The sequence below is a fragment of the Pocillopora verrucosa genome, chromosome 6 (genome assembly GCF_036669915.1).
Source record: "Pocillopora verrucosa isolate sample1 chromosome 6, ASM3666991v2, whole genome shotgun sequence".
NCBI lineage: Eukaryota > Metazoa > Cnidaria > Anthozoa > Scleractinia > Pocilloporidae > Pocillopora > Pocillopora verrucosa.
The window spans coordinates 21,887,387-21,909,984 of NC_089317.1; the positions used below are offsets into that span (position 1 = coordinate 21,887,387).

The following is a 22,598-nucleotide window of genomic DNA, read 5'->3' on the forward strand; positions in this document are numbered from 1 at the left end:
TTACATTTGGTAAATTATTTCACTCGAGGGCGAGGTCACCTAGCTCGGCGCGTCTTGACTCTGGCCGACGATTCTTGCCGACGATGCGGCAAGGTAACCTCCCTATTGAGCCCTATGAAATTCTCGTCAAATGTTTTAAAAACTTTGTCTTCCCTTGGTTTGCACGCGAAAAAGAAAGAACAACTCCGGTATTTCAAAATAGTTTATTCATTGGCCAATTCACGGACTGTTTTATAACAGCCCGAGGAAAAAGCAAAATTGAAACAACTGGCGTATCGGTCAAATGAATTTCAATCAACAAGGAATTTGTAGGTTCATTTTTCTAAGTAAATTTAAGAGGGGGTCAATGTTTTGTGACAGCCGGAGATAGACATCTTCGAAACGTCATGTAACTGTTTTAGAGTATAAATACAAACCAAATTTTCAAAAAAGTTTGGTTTTGAGCAAAATTTCAAAGCACAAATTTCCTTGTAACGAGGAAATGTGTAAACGTTGATGGCATTGTTCATTGAACGTGTGTCCAGATAATTAAAAAAAATATATGATACTCTTCCTAGGTGTAAACGAATGATGACGGGAAATGCAATGTTCAGATATTAAGGAGGCTTCGTAGAGGTTTTTGAGCGCACGAGATCTGGGTGCGAACATAGCGCGAGCTTTTAAATGTCAACATGCAAAACAAACATGGCGGCTCGATAGGATCGCACGATAGTTATCAATGGCGAGCGCTTCTTTTCGTGGAGCCTTATCTTAATAACGAAAATCCTTTAGATAATATTTACTACAGCAAACGATAATCTGAACCTTGCTCATCGCCCTTTTGATGTTAGTAACCTAGAAAAGTGAGAACAAAAATTTTCTAGAAAAACAATGTCATGACATCTGAGCAGAGAATTGAACTAAAACGGAAAAGACAAAAATGAAAACCTTTTTTTAATCAATTTTTATTCAAATATTCTTTTGCTTATTGCTCATTTGTTTTTCATTTATTTTTTACCTGTTGTTTTCTAATTATCACATGCACATTTTTTAGCTGTTGTGGAGAAAATGCAGTAAATTGAGGCTCTCGTGTCGGACGTATTTTTTTTGTACAGACCTGGTGTTGGGTATACTAAAAGTCTACAACTGAATGTATTCTTGCATTAAGGGACTGGTTCGCAAATCTTAATAATTAATAGTAATTGATAATAGTATTTTATCATGATTAATAATTATTGTTAGTATTAATAATAATTAGTAATAATTAAGCAATAGACTACACTTTCTATCGGCCTACTGGTTTAACAACTCACGTGGGATGTTGGGAGAGGAAGAGAAGTTTGTAAATCACGAGCCGAAGAGTGACTTACAAGGTGAAGGACAAAAGCAAACGGGTCATCGCGACTAGGTATAGTTGAGTGCGACCACTCCACAGAGGTGACTACTTAATAGAGGTAAAATTGCAGTGTTTAAGGGGAAAGAAATTCGGGACTTTAACAACTGACCGCACAATACAGGGTGGCCGCTAAATGCTAATACTATATCTCGGTTATCTCATAAAGTTGAAGAAATTTCAATAATGTAAAAATTATTGCAAAAAAGTGGTTAAAGAAATACGCAGAAAGAAAAACGGAAAAAGCCTCCTAGGAATTTAACAGTTTTGGTAAATTTGTTTTGAAATACGAGTTAGATTGGGGTACTTGTTCTCTCCTATCTTTTGACTTATTTTTCACACATGCTCAGTATCCAACATGAATACTTAGAATTTAGATTTCTCCAAATAGTTCCTCTTTGGCTTTTTCCTTTATTCCTTTCTGCTTTTTTTCTTTGACAAAACCATTTCAATTGAGAGTATATATCCGTGTTTATAAGTAAGAATACATAAAGAAGGTTTGTAAATCTACATAAAGCTACAACTAATTCTGAGATTAAAGAAAAAAAAGCATCAGAAAGTAGGAGCTGAAGTTGGCACACTGACGCCATGGGTGACGTTCTCATCAACGTCAGATTGCCGTGACTTTGTTCTGTTGTAAATAAAAGATGACGTCAAAATGTGGTAAGAACATCAGTAACAAACTCGACTGCGCCTTGTTGTTTCCCCTTTTTGTTTATACAAACATTTTGACGTCATTTTCGTAGACTGCAAGCAATCTATAGTCTGCTTAGCAAGTTCTCAATCTGGCGTCTGAGAAAAGAAGGGGGAGGGGGTGGATAGATCCCCTCCCCCTTTTATAGTGAGTTTTCTCAGGTCATACATGGATTGAAACAGTTTACTGCACCATAATGTATCCCATAGCTCGGATGTATCTGTTACCATTATCTGGGTGAGCTGCTGCTACGTTTCCACACGTATTGGAGTTATCAGGAGATCCTCCGGTACCAAACCCAATTCTGGAATTACAAGAGCCACAATGGTTTTGCTGGTTAGCAATATAACCAATTCTCGCTTTAGAATCATGCCTCGAGGTACCCACAGCATTGAAGCCCTCTTTGTTACAGTTCAGTTGCAAAGAGCCCTGCGCACCAATCAACTTCTTCCACTCGTTACGACCCAGTGAAATAGCGCGGTATGTCCCACTAGCAATCAGTGAGTGCAGAGAGTTGGCCTGCTTGTTAATGACAATAAACCTGAGCTGTCCACTTATCTTCATACCGAGACAGATCTTGGAGAAAGATGTGTTCCAATAAGTCGGTAACTTGGTCTCTTGTGAGTCAAACCCAGTCCTCCCGCCAACGATGTTGTATTGGTTTTTATCACTCCAGTAGTGTGAGTCATAGTGAAACGTTGCCTAAAAAGAATTAAGAGGATTTTATTTATCCTTAAACATACACAACACGATGCATCATCAAAGGCAGGACCTTCATGAAATCAATAATACTGTTAGTGTAAATACCCTACTTGTAGGCGGGTTAATTAGCAATTCGTCGCGCTTTTAGATATTAGGGTATTGTCGTACTTATGCCAGAAGAACTTCCGTAAGCGGGACCGCGAGAGGAATATGGACGAGTTGCTAAGAGATTCTCTCGTAGTTTCGATGCTTCTGAAAATGTCTTGCTCGCGCTTCATCACCCGCAAGAAAACCCCGCCAAACATATTCCTCCAAATGAGGCTTACCTGGCTGCCGTTAATCTTCATCACAGGCGTCCATCCTCCACCTCCACATCCAAAATTCCCCATCTGACAGAGAACTGTGATTGGTTTAGAGTCAAGGTATAGTGGAACCAGTTGACTAGCGTTTGACCTGTTTGACGCGAAAAGAAATCCATTCGTGATCATATTTGTTCGCGGCAAAAAATTTCCTCTCGACGTCGAAACTATTCGATAATTTTGTATCTTTTTTATGCTCTATAGGGTAATAATTTGGTATCACTTACTTGAGAAGGTTGTAAGCTTCTTTGCAGGACCCAATAACTAAATATAAGAGAAAAAAACATAAGTCAGGTGTTTAAGATAGTTAGGCTCTATCACAGTCCAGCAGGGGACACAAAAGTAAAGTCGTTGTACATTCTTGTATCAAGCTATGAACAAAATCTTTGAGCAATAAGAGATGATAAACATCACTTTGGTACCGGTTATAATTTACTACCGATGGAGGGGGGGGGGGGGGTTCAGAGGATTTTGGTCGAGTTACGATAAAATTAACCAGATCGCTTCCCCCCCCCCCTCAGTTAAGGCTCTGTAAAATTCTTACGATCCCCACTCGTTAGCAGTTTTAAAATTGACAGCCAATTTCTACAGTCTCCCCCCCTTTAAACTCTTTCGGCGACAACTGTTTCCCCCTCCTTTCCCCCTGAAAATCATGTGATCCTCTAAATTCCCCCCCCCCCACTCCTTCGTGGTAAATGATGAATGATATAATGTATATAAATAAATATTTAGTTCCCCACCTCAGACCTTTTGATTTCGCAGTAGTCAGATGATTAATCAACTTGAGCACCAAGAGAGTCAACATCTTTATGCATTGCATTAAATGTTTTTTAGTTATCTATTTTCGCTAGCTATTTTTATAAAGTCTTCGAGCTGCAAGGTAAAGCAGAAAAATTTATCGCAGTCACTTGAGAATTTTAGTATTTAACACCATACTAAACTATTCACCTTTTTCACAATATTCTCCTTTGAAGCCTTCTGTACAGCGGCATCTGAAGGAGCCATCTCTATAGTTTGTGACACATGTAGCTTCGTGTTGACAAGGTGACGAAGAGCAAGGTGACTGTAGAGAAACAAAGTAGGAAAATGGTTCATTTTGAAAGGCAGCTGTAAATCTGTAAATGTTCGGTAAATAGGGAGTACATTAATCCGCCTATCGCGGCGCGCTATTTCGTCGATCCGGTCCGGATTTGTTTTAATATAAATTTTTATGGTATAGACATACCTCATCTGATAGCATCAGTGTTTTTTTATTTTTATCAGTATTAAGATTTTGGATTAGTTTTCTGCCTTTACCGGTATTTGAGAAAGTGGCTTTATGAGATTAAAATATATTGCTAAGCCGTTGGGATCTAACTGTTTCGAACGTTTGCAGAAAATGAAGAAGTCTATCGATAAAACATTTTAAAACACAAAATTGACTAAAGGTTGACCAAATACTGACGATTTAAGCAACGATTCCATTCTTCAAATAAACAGAATCTGGTATCTTGACTAAAGGCTGACCAAATACTAGCGATTTAAAAAACGATTCCATTCTTTAAACAAACAGAATCTGGTATCTTGACTAAAATTTTCAACTGAGTCACATGTATTTTCTTAGTCTGCCGACGTGCCTAGGAAACAAAGGTGGTAAGTAAGTAAGATAGTGCGCGGCACGACAAAGTGTTTGCATGCTTTACAACATGCCACGGAAATACGGTTGTCACCACAATGAATACGACAACAGACCGACACCATTTGCAGTGGCTTTAACCTGACTGCCTTCTCTTTACGATCTTGACAAGGCTGTCAAACTTTTAACACGTTTATTTGTCAAAATTAAGAAATGTTTCCTACCTCAATGGCGAAATGATGCGAACTTTTATTTCCTTTATACTCTGTGGAGTTTCTGAACTTATCAGATGACAACAATTCGCACCAAAGTTTTCCATGGGCTTCTTTGAAGGCGGCCAGGTTTACAGAAAAACAGAACGGATTGCTGAGACATTCTAACGTGCAGTCAAACACATCAGACACTGCCACTGTTCCAACAAGCAGCATATTCAAGTATTGAAACTCGTGTTTAATGAATGTACGTCTCAGGAAGGTTCTTGTGGAGGAGGCGAGGTTGCCCTCGCGATACACAGCGTTTGATTCTGTAACAGGAAAGAAGAACAGTCCAGTAATAAAAGGACATGATGGCACCACTCACAGGAGGGAGTGGCGAGGAAGGGACTTGCTGGTTACAAGAATGGATAAAGTGGCCCATAAAACACTACCCCCCCCCTCCCCCATACCACTCAAAATAATTGATGTCTATCATAACTATGGGACTCTAGATCTTATGAACATTCATTTAGCAAAATCTGCAATGTAGGGAGATAAAAAACCATTTTGCTATGGTCAGTAGTAAATCAGCTTCATTAAATTGCAACGTTTGAGGCATACCCTAAAAAAAGAAAAAACCTTTTCAAGAATGGTTTCAAGGCCGATCAGTATCAGCCTTCGTCCTTCTCATTCATCTCCTCCCCTTCCCTCGCAGCTCTTTTCAATAATTTCGGGGTGACCCCTGCCTCTCTACAACTAAACCAAATTTTTAACTCTTGCCATATTAGGATGTTGTAGAGTACATCGAAGAGGTAACTGAGAATGGTGGAAAGCATAAGATATTTATAAAATCGAGTGATATTTTGAAGTATCGAGAGCTATGTAGGGTGATCCGTGTATTTTTTCTCTTGCTTTGTTTTCGGGACGATGCTCAGTTCTATGCCAGATTTGTTGTCATGGTTATCAGCTGATTAAACCAATTAGATATTTTAAATGTTTTACACGATATTTAGCCCTCTAGTAAAATATGAAGATATTTAAAAACATTCTGAGCATTTACAATAGGTGACGTTTGATTAGAGGCCGAAACGTGCTCTTAGATCATACAAGACCAAGGTAAACAGCCTTTAATAAATAATTATAACCTCCCCATAAATTTTTTGTTCTAACTGGAGGTAAATTTTGTCAGCTCCCTCGTTTTTATTCAGCAGCTATCCATTCCAAGTACCTGAAAAGTTAAAGAAATCTTGCGACACTGTTACTATGATACCTTTCTCGATTTTAGAATTCATAAAGTTTGGCAATTGGAAGCAAAACAGATATTATTTTGTCAACAGCTTGAAGCTGTCTTAACATCTTGGGTCCCTTGACCTCCGCCAAATTTGATTAACAATTTTCCTCCTCTGTTGTCGCCAAACTCTGTTTGGTCCTCAGCCCAGGAGGCCCTAGATCAACTTGGGTGAATTCAGGCGATAATTTGCAAGATAAAGACGGATAACATGTAAAAAATTAAGTTTGGTAAAAAAAAGAGAAATTCGCTTCGTTGAACACTTAAAACGATCATATCGCAGATAGATTTTTCGCAGCCATTTCAGCAAGCCATTTCGATTTTAATTTATTCAATATATTGTTCAGGAACCTCTCAAACATAAAGTTGTATTGTCTTACCTTTTCAGTTATCAACATCTGCCTTGTCATTTACCATTAATATACACGCATTTTGAGTGACTTTAATATATTTATTCACTGAGGTAACATTTTAGAATAACATTTTGCAATTAAAGTCACAAACCTTAAGATCGTAAACATTTCTAGCTCTTCGGTGCTGTAATGTTATCATTCGTTTGTGTTCCTCAGTATTAATTATTTAACTATAACAAACTGCTTCCAAACTTTCTTCGGAAAAATGAAGAACATCAATCAATGATCTGTTAGACATAGGAATCGAATGTTTCTGCGAACCCAATTTTGGAAGTATTTGATAAATTATTTTGAGCATGGCAAGGTCGAAAGCCTGTGGTAAACCTATGTAATTTTATCCAGGTTTAAAGGAGTGTAGCTGTTTTTTTGGCTACATTAAGAATTTAAATTGAAGCTGAATAAAGGCTTTTTAAATCAATGACTAAGCTTACTCTTGAAAAACCTTTTTCGATATAGAGTGATGGAATGTTAATTGCATTTGATCAAGTTGAAAAGCTGAACGTTGGAGGGCAACAGATTGACTCGAACTATGCAACTTTATAACAGCAGATATATATGAAAGGAAGTTAACTAAACTTTGTGCCATTCAACAGCGTCCCAAATTATAAGTTATAATGCAAATTGTTAAAACAAGTTTCCTTAGAGCATTCAACGCCCATCACTAGCCAAGTGAAACTATAACAAAAAACAAAGACTGATCGAATTCTGAGAACATCTGACTTATATCTAGATTCTGAGTTGAGTTACTATAGATAACTGAATATTATCAACATCAATGTTCTAACACTGAAAACAAAAAGAGATACGCATTAGTAAACGCGTCTAACAAACCTTGTGAAAAGGCTGGATCTGGAATTAGAGCAGAGAGTTCAAATAGAAGGGGATAAAGAAGACCAAAAAACATGTTGAGAGGAGATCTCGTCGCTGATGTGAGATCTTTAGCCTCGCCTCTGATGCAACTGACTTGTTAGCGACTGGGATGTTGACTAAAACCAATAGACTTTGAGCGATTCCAGCTGCTCCTAAGTTGTTGACGTACAAACCAGCACATTCCTTTGTTTTTGCAACAATGGATGTCTCAGTGCTATGATTAGTTTTATGAGAGCGGATGGGAATACTAGTCGAAAATCAGGTTTTTTAGTCGTTTTAGTTTTAAAATCCTATGACCCAATTTCCGCTTTACCTTTCCCATAACTCCAAAGAGGCATCATTTTCTAAATAGTTTCTGATGAGCTGATTGCGCAATGGGCATTCACTTACATCTATATAAGCTTGCAGTAACACCCAATGGTTTGAGTTTGTTACTGAGGGCAACCCGAGTCGTCCAGATAAACAAGTCTTTGATTTATAATTGGAATAAATTCCCAATATTTCGTATGAAAAAACAGGCCTCACGTGAAATGCTAAGCTAAAACTAAAAGCTTTGAAACCATGGATGCTGTAGAATGAGCGAAATCACATGGCCTGAAAAAATTTTCATGTTACCAGTATTGCAATCGTGGAAAACGTTGTATTAAACGTACGCCGTTCTAAATCGCTCACCTGAAATCTGAAAATCAACTCTGCGCACCGTCTGTCAAACATTTCTCCGTAGTTCAGCCGTGACATTTTAGCTTTAAAACAAAAAAAATCATTTCCTAGCTCCCTTTCTCTTAATGGCATATTTTCCAAGAAAAATGATAATACTGCGAGTTAGATCTTTTTAGTGGCCATTAGGAGTACGAGGAAAGAGTTACTAATAATAAAGGAAGAGTAACTCGATAAGTTTTCCCGGGGAAAAGTTTGCGACTGCAGTGTCAATGGAAAAAAAATTCGAGTACATCAAGGCCAGTTTTGTTGTGAGGGAAGTTGCTATTTCAAGAAAAAACTTGCCAACGAAAAATCAATCGACAGTATAGATGACTTGGCAAGAAGGAAAATCAGAAGGTTTTCGTGAAATTCTGCGTTATGACAAAAGAAACAGAAATGCCATAAGTGCGTTATGAAGAAGTATATTAGGTGTTGAAAACCTAGACATAACATTAAAGATTTATACCAAAAATACTTTCAAAGATAGTCTTTTAGTAGAAATTTTTAATAGGTGGTGATAATGGGTTCCTATTCACGTGTTAACTCAATAATTTACTAAGAGAACTTCGAAATAAACGTACCGTGTCAGTGATCATACAATATTTTTTTATATACCACAATATATACTTTTTGAGCCATCCGTTGCATTTTCAAAACCCAAAACTTAGGACATTTAATGAACGCGGATGCGTTTCGTGATTCATGAGCACAAGTGATGTCTTTTAATTAAAATGTGTTGAAGAACTTGATGAGTAAAGCCGACTCAAAAAAAATTTCACGATAAACAAATTCGGTCCTAATACAAGCTTTTCGACCTACTTATCATTTGCCATCCGGGCTGAAATAGACCCAAAATTACCCAGAAAGCTTCTTTCGAAAACAAAAAAAATCGGTTTTAGATTCATTCGTGGCTTGTAAATAAAGAAATCGACATCTAGAATTTGCATTGAAAATTATCTGTGGCGTTTCTTGCGAGAGCAGTCTATTAGTTTATCGTCGTGCGAGTTGAATTTCCTCAAGCTCAAGATCAAGAGAATATAAAAGTCCCTTATTTTGAGTTGTCAAAATTTAAAGGGTCTATCCCAAAACTCAAACAGGCAAACTGGTTTCTGTTTTGGTTATTTCCGAGGGGAAATAGACCAACCCCCCCCCCCCCCAAAGGTTTTTCTTGTTTTTCACCATGGAAATCGCCTTAAAATAGGTAAAATGCATGAAGCTCTCAATGCGATGATATTTGCCTGATTACTCTGAAGGTTTGTATACATATTGCTACATCCTTACTGAATGTACGACTCAAGAATCAGTCAATTTGACTTACGGCTTGCCAATCAACCGAGCCAAATAAATGACTCTGTTTTCAGACTTTTCGATTCATTTAAATAATTGATAACTTTGAGGTCAATTATCTCCCCTTGCCAGAAAGCCACAACAATTATATCAATTCCCCTTTATAATCCATCATTTGATTTCTGAAACCATCAATAACATCTGTGGGCGCTGCTGTATTTTTGTCTTGGATGCCTTTTAAAATCTGCGACTGTGACAAGCTTCTCGCAACGACACCTGTCACGCAATTCCGGCCCTAGGCGGTCACGTGAGCAAATAAACCCGCATTCTATATCTCTTTATACAAGATGATTGATCAAGGAAGCCAAAAAAGTGTGAACAACTTTCGAGAGTTTTGTTAGGAATGGAAAATTCACGTTTAGAGAGATGCATGTGGGCGAAATGTTGATGGGAAAATCGTAGCGTTTCTTTCTTCTGTCGTTTATCACTTTGGAGAGTTGCTGAAATCGGCAAATATGGCTTTTGTATAGAACAAAACAATCATTATTCTATGATTTGATTGTTTATCAGCATTATCGCACAGTTTACAATAAGGAAACTGTAAGAGGAAAGGAGATTTTAAAGTGACATGTCGCCGACTTCTAAGTTCCCGTGTGTAACAACTTCGGCTTTTCCAGACTGTGAACCTTGCTCATCGCCCTTTGATGTTAGTAACCTAGAAAAGCGAGAACATAAAAATTTTCTAGAAAAATAATACGCTGGCGCGCGCGCCGACTTTGAGCGAAAACCCTATCGGCCTCCTTAACAATAAACACATAACAAACCTTGAGAAAACACGATGTCTGACATCAGAGCAGAGAACTGAACTAAACGGGAAAGCACAAAAATAAAAAACACGTTGAAAGGATTGAAATCTTCTCGTCAGTAAAGGAAAAAATTGTAGCTTTGTTTCAAATGCGATTCGTGACGAACTGCAGTCAAGATCTAATAGAGGGTAGGCACTTATTCGGGGAAGGGCACTTATTAAAGCGTGGGCGCATAGTCGAGGAAACACGGTATTCATTATTTATACCGGCCCTTTTTCCGAGCAGACATCATCTAATTTAAAGTATCTGATGAACTCTTGTATTTGGCAAAGTGAATCTTCAATTCTAAGATTACTCCACTATAATGTAACTCTTTTAATTGCAAAAATTTTACTTAATTATGAATTTGAATTAGAAATCTTGATTCTAATTGTATTGTCTTGCTGTGGCGTTTCTAATATGGTATCTCGGCGCCTTCCTTTTTATTAATTCTTATTAAAATACTATTTTTGCCCTTTTCATGTATTTTATACCTATTGTTATCAAATTATCGTACACACTTTTCTACCTATGTACTGCTAGGGGCCTAATCAGCCTCATTAACCTAAGTTGAAATGAAGTTACTTAAGTCACTTGCTTACAGTGAACATTTAATTCCAAGATTGCTCCACTACACTGTAACTCTTTCAATTGCAAAAAATTTTACTTTATTATAATTTAAATTGTCTTACTGTGGCGTCTCTAATATGGTGTCTCGGCGCCTTCTTTTTTTATTAGTTCCTATTCAAATATTATTTTGCCTATTATTTATTTGTTTTTTTTTTATTTATTTTATAGCTCTTGTTATCAAATTATCATATGCACTTTTTCTAACTGTTATAGAGAAATTGCAGAATAATAAGATTCTTGTGTCAGAAGTATTTTTTGTGCAGACCTGGTGTTAGGCATGCTAAAAGTCTTTACAACTGATTTTATACTTGCACTAAGGGTTAGTTCGGAAATCTTAATAACTAATAATGATTAATAACAATTATTATTCGTGACAACAATTAGTAATAATAAAGCAATAGAACACACTGTCTATCAGTTAACCGGCTTAATAACTCACGTGGGATTTTGGAGGAGGAAGAGAAGTTTGTAAATCATGAGACGTAAGTAGCAATCTATAATCTGCTTAGCAAGTTCTCACTCGAGCGTTTGAGGGTAGAAGGGGGAGGGGATGGATAAATGGAAAAGAGCTTTTTTCAATAACCCACCTCCCCTTCCTCATTGTAAGTGAGTTTTCTAACGTAATACATGGATTGAAAGACTTTACTGCACTAAAATATATCCCATAGCTTTGATGTTTCTGTCACCATTATCTGGGGAAAGAGCTGCTACGTTTCCGCACGTATTGGAACCTCCTCTAGTACCAAACCCAATTCTGGAGTTACAAGAGAGACAATCGTTTTGCTGGTTAGCTACATAGCCAATTCTTGCAATACCTACAGCATTAAAGCCCTCCTTATTACAGTTCAGTTGCAAAGAGCCCTGCGCACCAATCAACTTCTTCCACTCGTTACGACCCAGGGAAGTAGCGCGGTATGTCCCATTATCAATCAAAGAGTGCAGAGAGTTAGCTTGCTTGTTAAAGACAATAAACCTGAGCTGTCCACTTATCTTCATACCGAGACAGATCTTGGAGAAAGGTGTATTCCAATAGGTCGGTAACTTGGTCTCTTGTGAGTCAAACCCAGTCTCCCCGCCGGGGATGTTGTATTGGTTTTTATCACTCCAGTAGTGAGAGTTATAGTGAAACGTTGCCTAAAAAGAATTAAGAGGATTTAATTTATCCTTAAACATAAATAACACGATGCATAACCAAAGGCAGGACCATCATGAAATCAATGATACAGTTAGTGTAAAAACCATCAATCTATACTCTATTTGCAGGCGGGTTAATTAGCAATTTGTTGCGTTTTTAGATATTAGGGTATTGTAGCACTTATGTTAGAAGAAGTTCCGCAAACAGGGGCCGCGAGAAGTATATGAACAAGTTGCTAAGAGATTCTGTCTTTTTGCCTCAAAACCACGCAATTCGTATATAACGGCACCTACTATCAACAAGTTTTTGGTACAGCTATGGGTTCGCCCGTCTCTACTGTCACTGCCAACATGGTAATGGAAGACGTGGAACAAAAGGCCTTAGCCACTTCACCGGTTAAACCCTTTTTCTGGAAACGACATGTCGATGATGTTATTTCTACGGTATCCGGAAATGAAGCATTTCCTATCAGTAGAATTCCTACCCTGAATTCAGTAGAGCCGTCGATCCAATTCACCCTTGAGCGTGAAAAGGGTAGACATTTGCCCTTTCTTGATTTATATGTGTCCAGAGGGGTTCAGGGTAATTTAGAGACAAGTGTCTACCGTAAACCTACCCACACCGACAAATACCTCGCTTTCGATTCTCATTACCCTATTCGCCATTAAAAGTCTGCAGCCAAAACTCTTACTCAGGAGGGCTCACTGTTTAGGAAATATGTTTCTAATGTCCTAAATGGCTATACATAAAACCTTTCTCCGTAACTGCCAAAAACAAGTTACAATTAGTAACTCCCCTGATGAAAGGGAATCAGTGACTGGTTTTACTGTTATTCCTTACATTAAGGGTGTTACGGAACCTATCAAGAGAATTTTGAATGGCCACAACGTTAAAGTTGCTCGAAAACCTTTTCAGACTTTGGGGCATATTTTTGCCAAACCTAAGGATCCTGTCACGAAAGAACGACGAACCGACGCCATTTATTCTATTCCTTGCAATGACTGTGACAACGAATACATCGGACAGACCAAACGTTAGTTTGGTACACGTTTGAAAGAGACGCGGTTTTCTTTTGCAAAAAGGAAAATTCAGCTTTATCGGAGCACACATGCCTAACCAACCATACAATTGGGTGGGATAATTCTAAAATTATCACCACTAATCGGCGTTATCACCAGCGCCTTTGTTTGGAGGCTTGGCATATTAACTCCGCCCACGCTCCTTTAAATCGTGACGATGGCCACTTGCTTCCTGACGCCTATTTACACCTCGTCAGAAAAAAGGCAGTTAATTTGTGATCATACAGAAGGACCTCTTGTTGCAGCGTTTAGATCACTCCTGATGAAGGCACTAGGCAGGAGTGTCGAAACGTTGGGTCTATGAATTGTAACTTCTTCATTAAATCTGTAAACCAGAGTAGCATCAAACCATGTCTGATTGTTCACCTGGTTGCCGTGTGAACTTTAATATAGATTCTATCGTAGTTTTGATGCTTCTGAAAACTTCTTGCTGTGCTTCATCACCCGCAAGAAAACCCCGCCAAGAATATTCCGCCGTATGAGGCTTACCTGGCTGCCGTTAATCTTCATTACAGGCGTCCATCCTCCATCTCCGCGTCCAAAATCCCCCATCTGACAGAGAACTGTGATTGGCTTAGAGTCAAGGTATAATGTAACCAGTTGACTGGCGTTTGACCTGTTTGATATGAAAAGAAATCCATTCGTGATCATATTTGTTTGCGGCGAAAAATCTTCCCTCGACGTCTAAACAATTCGATAATTTTGTCTCTTTTTTTATGCTCGAAAAGATAATCATTTAGTATCACCTACTTGAAAAGGTTGTAAGCTTCTTTGCAGGACCCAATAACTAAATGTAAAGAAAAAAATAAATAACAGTGAGGTGTATAAGATATTTAGGCTCTTCCACAGACCAGTAGGAGACACACTGAAAACTAGAGTCGCTGTACATTCTTGTATCAAGCTATTAGCAAAATCTTTGAGCAATAGGAGATGATAAATATTACATAGGTACCAGTTATAATTTACTGCTAAGGGAGAGGAGGGTCAGAAGATTTTGGTTGTGTCACGATAAAATTAACCAGATCGCCCCCCCTCCCTCTCAGCTAAGGCTCTGCAATATTCTTACGACTCCCATTCATTGGCAGTTTTAAAATTGGAAGTCAATTTCTACAGCCCCCCCCCCCCCTTTAAACTCTGTCGGCGACAACTGTTTCCCCCTCCTTTCCCCCTGAAAATCATGTGATCCTCTAAAGTCCTCCCCCCTTCTCCGTGGTGAATGATAATTGATCCCCATGGACAAGTGAAAATAAAAATTAACATTTAGTTCCCCACCTCAGACCTTTTGATTTCGCAGTCAGATGCTCAATCAACTTGAGCATCGAGAAATTCAACATCTTTTTACTTTGTATTAATTCTTTTTTAGTTTTATTTTTTCGCTAGCTATTTTAGAAAGTTTTCGAGCTGCAAGGTTAAGCAGAAAAATTTGTATCAGTCACTTGAGAATTATAGTATTTAATGTTGTTGGATGTATATCAGTTACAAAACCATGCCAAAATATTCACCTTTTTCACAATATTCTCCTATGAAGCCTTCTGCACAGCGGCATCTGAATGAACCACCTCTATAGTCTGTGACGCAGGTAGCCTCGTGTTGACAAGGTGACGAAGAGCAAGGTGACTGTAGAGAGACAAAGTAGGAAAGTGGTTCATGTATTTCGAAACGCAGTTGTAAATCTATAAATATGCGATAAAGAAGGGGTACATGAATCCGTCAATCCGCACTAATCCGTCGATCCGGTCAGGATTTATTTTTAGTATAAATTTTTCATGGTAAAGACCTCATATAAAAGCATCTATGTTTTTTTTATTTTCATCTACTGTATTAAGATTTTAGTTAAGTTTTTCTGACTTTGCTGGTATTTTAGAAAGTGGCTTTATGAGATTAAAAATATACTGCTAAGCCGTTGGGATCTATGGGTATGGAAAGCTTTTCTGACTGTTTCGAACGTTCGCAGAAAAATGAAGTCTGTCGGTAAAACATTTTAAAACACAAATCGACTAAAGGCTGACCAAACACTGACGATTTAAACAACGTTTCCATTCTTTAAATAAACAGAATCTGGTATCTTGACTCAAATTTTCAACCGAGTCACATGTATTTTCTTAGTCTGATGACGTGCCTGGGAAACAAAGGTGGTAAGTAAGTAAGATAGTGCGCGGTACGAGAAAGTGTTTGCATGCTTTACAACATGCCATGGAAATACGGTTCTCACCACAATGAATATGACAACAGACCGACACCATTTGCAGTGGCTTTAACCTGACTGCCTTCGCTCTAAGATCTTCACAAAGCTGTCAAACTTTTAGCACGTTTATTTGTCAAAATCAAGAGTGTTCCCTACCTCAATTGCAAAATGATGCGAACTTTTATTCCCTTTATACTCTGTGGAGTTTCTGAACTTATCAGATGACAACAATTCGCACCAAAGTTTTCCATGGGCTCCTTTGAAGGCGGCCAGGTTCACAGAAAAACAGAACGGATCGCTGAGACATTCTAACGTGCAGTCAAACACATCAGACACTGCCACTGTTCCAACAAGTGGCACACTCAAGTGATGAAACTCGTGTTTAATGAATGTACGTCTCAGGAAGGTTGTTGTGGAGGAGAAGCGGTTGCCCTCGCGATACACGGGGGTTGATTCTGTAACAGGAAAGAAGAACAGTTCAGTAATAAAAGGACATGATGGCACCACTCACAGGAGAGAGCGGCGAGGAAGGGACTGGCTGGTTGGAAGAGAGGATAAAGTTGCCTATAGAACACTACCCCCTGTTATGAGTAATTGTTGTTAATGAATACTGACGGTGGTATCGCAGCGAGGAAGGGACTGGCTAGTTAGAAGAGAGGATAAAGATGCCTATAGAGCACCACCCCCTGTTATGAGTAATTGTTGTTAATATAATCTTCCACAAATTTCCAGACGGCTGAGTCAAGCTGACTTGCATACCGTAGAGCTTTCCGGAAAATTTTATCAAGTCACGTATTTATTAGGTAATACTTCTAAAATATATAGTTCTTAAATAAGCTTTTAGAATTTTCCAGAACACTTTGTGAATATATATATATGAAGACTCGCTTATGTAGTAGTAGTAGTAGGGGTAATTGTTATCGTCGGAGCGACGACTGTTTTTGAAAGCTATACCGAGAGAGAGTTACTGTGGAAGATTGCCCGTTCTAGGGGACTTTGGAGACAGCACTGAGATTGTATCAGTGGTGAGCTGGGATATAAACTGTGGTGGTTTATTAACGATAATGTATCACTGTTAGGAGTCGCTCCTCGCTAAGAACATTTCTCGCCGTTTAATATAGTAGTTGAGTTTATGGAATTGAAGCGTTTTTCTGTCATTAAGATTATACCGTAACATGCACCCCCCTTCCCCATATCGTTCAAAAGAATTGATGTTTATCATAACTATGGGACCCCCCCCCCCCCTCCACTTCTCTCCCGGCTCTTCCAATAATTCCGGGGTGACCCCTGCCTCTTTGTGACTAAAACGGAATTTGTATTCCTGCTGTATTAGGATGTTGTGGAGTACAGCGAATAGGTCACTGAGAATGGTGGAAAGCAATAGATATAAAAAAAATTCAGGGATATTTTGAAGTATCGATAGCTAATTTTAAGCTGATCCATGCGTTTTTCTCTCGCTTTGTTTTCGGGACAGCGCTCAGTTCTATGCCAGAATTGTTGTCATGGTTATCAGCTGATTTACCATTTACAAGTTGTGTTGGACGTTGTTTCAGTGTCCTTTTTTCCACAAGACAATCATTGAAAGTCTCTTTGCTTATTCTTAAACCCACACAAATGAAAATGTTGGCTTACTTGATTCAAAATTACAGTCAAACCTGATGCGGCTCCGTAAGTCCCGAATTTGTTTCCCCGTGATTTTCAACTCAGTTAAGCGGTCACCTTTATGAAGCGGTCGCTATCACCTTTGAGTGAGCCTGAACGGCCTCTTTGTATTATCTTCCACCTGTATTGAGCGGTCACTTAAAGCGGAACTACTTGAATAAATCGAAGAATTATCCTTGAAGAAAAATTTGATCCATATTTTCTTTTCGAAATCAATGTCAGTAGTACTTTTGAGCGAGGTTTTGTACAAAAAGTTGTTAATTATGGCATAAAATGGTGCTTTTTTATCGTTGCCTAAATTAACCTTAATCTTTAGAACCTTTTTAAGTTGTCAGCCCTGCATTCCCCGTGGGTGACCACTTAATACAAGTTTAACTTTAGTTCGTCATGAAAACAAACATGCGAGTTATTTTAAGTGTTTTACACGATATTTAGCCCTCTATTTACGGAAAGATATGTGACGTTTGATTAGAGGCCTAAAAATGCTATTAGATCATACGAAACTAAGGTAAACAGTCGTCAATAAAGAATTCTAACTTGTCCATGAATTTTTTTCTAGTTGGAGGCAAATTTTGTCAGCTCCCTCGTGTTTATTTGGCAGCCATCGATTCCAAATACCTGAAAAGTTGGAAATCTTGCGACACTGTTACTAGGGTACCTGTTTTAATTTCAGAATTTATAAATTTTGCCAATTGGAAGCAAAACAGATATTATTTTGTCAATAGCTTGTAGCTGTCTTAACATTTTGGGCTCCTTGACTTTCACCAAATTTAATTGACAATTTTCCTCCACTGCTGCCCCAAACTTTGTTTGGTGCTCAGCCCCAGAGGCCGTCGGTCAAGTTGGGTAAAATCAGGCGATATTTCGCAAGATAAAGAAGGATAACATGTGAAAAATTCAGCTCGGTGAAAAAAAAACCGTTTTGTGGAACACTTAAAACGATCATATCGCAAATAGATTTTTCGCAGCCATTTCAACCAGCCATTTCGATTTTAATTTATTCAATATTTGTTCAGGAAGCTAATAAACATAAATTTGTATCGTTTTACCTTCTCAGTTATCAATATCTGCCGTGTCATTTATTATAGATATACACGCATTTAAAGTGACGTAAATACATTTATTCACTGAGGTAACATTTCAAACAAAATTTTGCATATAAAGTCACAAACCTTTAAATTGTAAACATTTCTGGCTCTTCGGTGCTGTAATGTTATCATACGTTTCTGTTTCTCAGTAATAATTATCTAACTATAACATATTGCTTTCGAAATTTCCTTTGGAAAAAGGAAGAACATCAATCAATGATCTGATAGACATAGGAAGCGAATGTTTCTGCGAACCCAAATTATAGAACTCTTTGATAAACTATTTTGAGTAAAAGCTTAGCAAGACCGAAAGCCTGTAGTTAACCTCCGAAATTTTATCCAGGTTTAAAGGAATGTAGATGCTTTTTTGGCTACATTTAGAATTTAACTTGAAGTTGACGAAGGGCTTTTTCAATCAATGACTTAGCTTAGTCTTGAAAAACATCTTTAATGAAGAGTGATGGAGTGTTGTTTGCATTTAATCAAGTTGAAGTGTTGAACATTACAAGGCTACAGATCGACTTCAACTGTACAACTTTCATGAATTAAATTTTACAACAGCAGATATATATGTAAGGAAGTTAATTAAACATTGAGATTATGCCACTCAATAGCGTCCTAAGATATCAGGTCTAAAGAAAATTGTCGAAACTAGTTTCTAAAGGGCATTCAACCCCCATCACCACTGGTCAAGAGAAAATATAACAAAAAACGAAGACTGATGGAAGTCAGGGAACATTGGACTTAAATCCAGATTCTGGGTTGAATTAATATAAATAAATGAATACTACCAATATCAATGTTCTAACACTAAAAACAATAAACGATACGATGCAAACGTATCTTACAAACCTTGTGAAAAGGCGGGATCTGGAATTAGAGCAGAGAGTTCAAATAGAAGGGGATAAAGAAGACCAAAAAACATGTTGAGAGGAGATCTCGTCGCTGATGTGAGATATTTAGCCTGGCCTCTGATGCGACTGACTTACGAACAACTGGAATGTTGACTACAACCAATAGAATTTGAGCGATTCCAGCTGCTCCTAATTTGCTGACGTACAAACCAGCACTTTCATTTGTTTTTGCAACAAAACATGTCACAGTGCCATGGTTGAGTTTTATAAGAGCGGAGGGGAAAGCGAGTCAAAAACGGGGTTTGAACTTGTTTTAGTTATAAAATAATCCCGTGACCCGATTTCCGCTTTACTCTTCCCTTAATTCCAAAAAGGGAACATTTTCTAAATAGTATCTGATGAACTGATTGCGCAATGAGCATTTACTTACATCTAAGCTTGCCAGTAACACCCAGTCGTTTGGGTTTTGTTTCTAAGGGTAACCTGAATCGTTTAAATAACATTCTCTGTTTTAAAATTGGGATAAATTCACAATATCCAGTTTCTAAAAGCAGGCCTCACGTGAAATGCAACTAAATGCTAAGCCAAAGCTGAGTGCTTTGAAATGATGTTGTAGAATCACCGGAATCACAAGGCCTGAAAAAATTTTCATGTTATCAGTATTGCAATCGCGGAAACGTTGTATTAAACGAACGCCGCCGTATCAACTCGTTTACCTCTGGGATCTGAAAACCAACTCTGCGCTCCGTCTGTCAAACATTTCTCCGCAGTGATGTTTTAGCGTTAAAACAATTAACATCGTTTATTTCCTATCTTCCTTTATCTTCGTCGCTTATTCTCCTGGAAAATTGATAATGCTGAGATTTAGATCTTTTTGGTCGTCACTAGGAGTGCGAAGAAAGAGTTACTAATAATAATAAAGGAAGTGTAAGTTGATAGGTTCAGTTTCCCGTTGACAAGTTTGCGACCGCAGTGTAATAACTTCGAATATATCAATGCCAGTTTTGGAGGAAGGGAAGTTGCTATTCAAGGAAAGACTTGCCAACGAAAAATCAATTGACAGTACAGATGATGGAAAATCAGAAGGTTTTCGTGAAATTCTGCGCTATGACAAAAGAAACAGAAATGCCAAACGTGCGTTATGGACAAGTATTAAGTGTTTAAAACCTAGACATATCATTAAAGATTTATACCAAAAAACCTCTTAGAGAGAGTCTTTTGGTATATATTTTTAACAGGTTGTGAAAATGGGTTCCTATTTACGCGTTAACTCAACAATTTAAAGAGCGAATTTCGAAGTAAACGTACCGTGTCCGTGAATATACAATGTCGTTACCACCTTAAACTTTTTAATCATCTATTGCGTTTCCACAACCCGAAATTTAGGATATCTAACGAACGCGAGTGTGTTTTGTGATTCATGAGCACGAGTGATGTCCTTAACTCGAATGTCTTGAGGAACTTGATGAGTATCAATTTCAATTTAATCAATTTCTGTTGTGTCAATAACTTCGTAAAGATCCATCTTGAATAACGTTAATCGAATCCGTTTGGGCATTTTCAAAATTTATGAATAAACTCCAGCTACTCCCGTCATTATCCCAAATATGTTCAACATTTATGTAAGGTCATTTTATTTTTCTTCTTCTTTTCGACAGGATTGATTCTCTAGTGCTTTTTGAAGCACTAAAGAATTACAATTCTTTAATACCATCCCTGGTAAAAATCTTCTGAGAAGTTTCTGTTGCAACTGGTTCTAACGAAAGCATTGCAAAATTGAAAGCACGTAGCAAAAAAAGGAAAAAGCCGCAAATTCCGCCTTGGTGTTATTAAATAAAGCTGGCCGCTGTTTTGACTGTATTTGACATTGATCGAAAACAAATAAAAGCTCTTACTCTCATGAATCTTTAATTTACGGCAACCGGAAATTGCTGATATATATTTTCAATTGACTGGGTGATTATGTGGTATTTACATTGAGAAGATTCTCGACCTCATTGGGGCTTTTGTGGTATGGTTCAAGAATTGAACTTTCTTATAAGAGGTTTATATACAATTAAAGTAATTAAATATTGATGTTTTGCCATTTTAGAGTATTAACTACGAACCAAATTCTCAAAAAGGTTTGGTTTTGAGCTACATTTCAAAGCACGAATTTCCTTGTAACGAGGAAATGTTTAAAAGTTGATGGCATTGTTCATTCAAAAAATATATGATACTCTTCCCCGTAAACGAATGATAACGAGGAAAAGAAATATTCAGATGTTAACATCAAACAAGTAGCAAATGAACAACCTCGAGAAAACTCTGTGTCTGACATCAGAGCAGAGAATTGAAATATAACGGAATAGACAAGGTTCAATATCGGTAGCTGGAAACAGACCCTTATATATAATTACTGTACAATTTTAACAAAAAAAAAACCCTTACATAAGTCGTCATTGTTACATAGCGACTACTCAGAGGTGCTATTGAAAAGCCCTAGATGTAAGATACCAATCTAAGACCACTGGATGCAACGAAAGCATTCACAATCGATATCAACATCTGCGCACAGACCCCTAGATGTAAGGTTCTACCATCGGTATAAACATTAGGACATGGGTTCAACATGGATGTGACATTGTACGGTCAATATCAACATCTGAGCAAAGGATACCCACTAGATGTAAAATTTACGATCAACACAGACCCCTGATCGTAAGATTGTACGATCAGTGTCAACATCTGGCCACAGACCTGTCATGTAAGACACGTTGATTTGAACCCCTGAGTGCAAAGAACAACGATCAATATCAAAATCTGGGCACAGACCTGTCATGTAAGACACACTGATATGAACCCCTGAGTTTGAGAACCCCTAAATGTAGGACTCCTGATTGAAAGAACCCTGATGAAGTAAGGGGTAGACTCTTATTCGGGGAAGGGCACCTATTAGAGCGTGAGCGCTTGGTCGAGGATATACGGTATTCAATATTTGTAACATTTTTTCCAGAGCAGACATCATCTTATTTAGGGTATCTGATGAACTCTTTTATTTGGCACAGTGAACATTTAATTCTAAGATTACTCTACCATATTGTAGCTCTTCTAATTGCAAAAATTTTACTTAATTATGAATTTGATTTAGAAATCTTAATTCAAGTTGTATCGTCTTACTGTGGCGTCTCTAATATGGTGTCCTGGCGCCCTCTTTTTATTAATTCTTATTCAAATATTCTTTTGCCTGTTACTTATTTGTTTTTCATTTATTTTATACCAATTTTTATCAAACTATCATATGCACATTTTTTAGCTGTTATGGAGAAAATGCAGTCAAATGAAGCTCTTGTGTCGGACGTATTTTTTGTACAGACCTGGTGTTTGGTATACTAAAAGTCTTTACAACTAATTGTATTCTTGCATTAAGGGACTGGTTTGCAAATCTTAATAATTAATAACAATTAATGATAATTATTATTAGCAATAATGATAAGAAATAATTAAGCAATGGACCACACTTTATCAGTTTACCGGCCGAATAACTAATGTGGGATGTTGGATGAGGAAGAGAAGTTTGTAAATCACGAGCCAAAGGTGAGTGACTTAGAAACTTCTCAAATGGGTTCACTGGTGCAGTTAAGGATG

At 37.7% G+C, this 22,598-nt stretch overlaps 2 protein-coding genes across 2 annotated transcripts; both read right to left on the reverse strand.

Moving 5' to 3' along the window:
* Positions 1 to 1,700: 1,700 nt before the first annotated feature.
* On the reverse strand, positions 1,701 to 7,565 carry LOC131770022 (uncharacterized). Its single transcript, XM_059085742.2, has 6 exons — positions 7,469 to 7,565; positions 4,967 to 5,265; positions 4,076 to 4,190; positions 3,355 to 3,391; positions 3,095 to 3,221; positions 1,701 to 2,768 (listed from the first exon to the last, which is right to left on the reverse strand). The coding sequence occupies exons 1-6, from the start codon at positions 7,539 to 7,541 to the stop codon at positions 2,250 to 2,252; spliced, it is 1,170 nt and encodes a 389-aa protein (XP_058941725.2). The 5' UTR covers positions 7,542 to 7,565; the 3' UTR covers positions 1,701 to 2,249.
* A 3,197-nt stretch (positions 7,566 to 10,762) lies between these two features.
* Positions 10,763 to 19,042, reverse strand: LOC131780018 (uncharacterized). Its single transcript, XM_066168118.1, has 6 exons — positions 18,970 to 19,042; positions 15,524 to 15,822; positions 14,685 to 14,799; positions 13,933 to 13,969; positions 13,672 to 13,798; positions 10,763 to 12,102 (listed from the first exon to the last, which is right to left on the reverse strand). Exons 1-6 carry the CDS (start codon positions 19,040 to 19,042, stop codon positions 11,611 to 11,613), a joined length of 1,143 nt encoding a protein of 380 aa, XP_066024215.1. The 3' UTR covers positions 10,763 to 11,610.
* Positions 19,043 to 22,598: the final 3,556 nt, after the last annotated feature.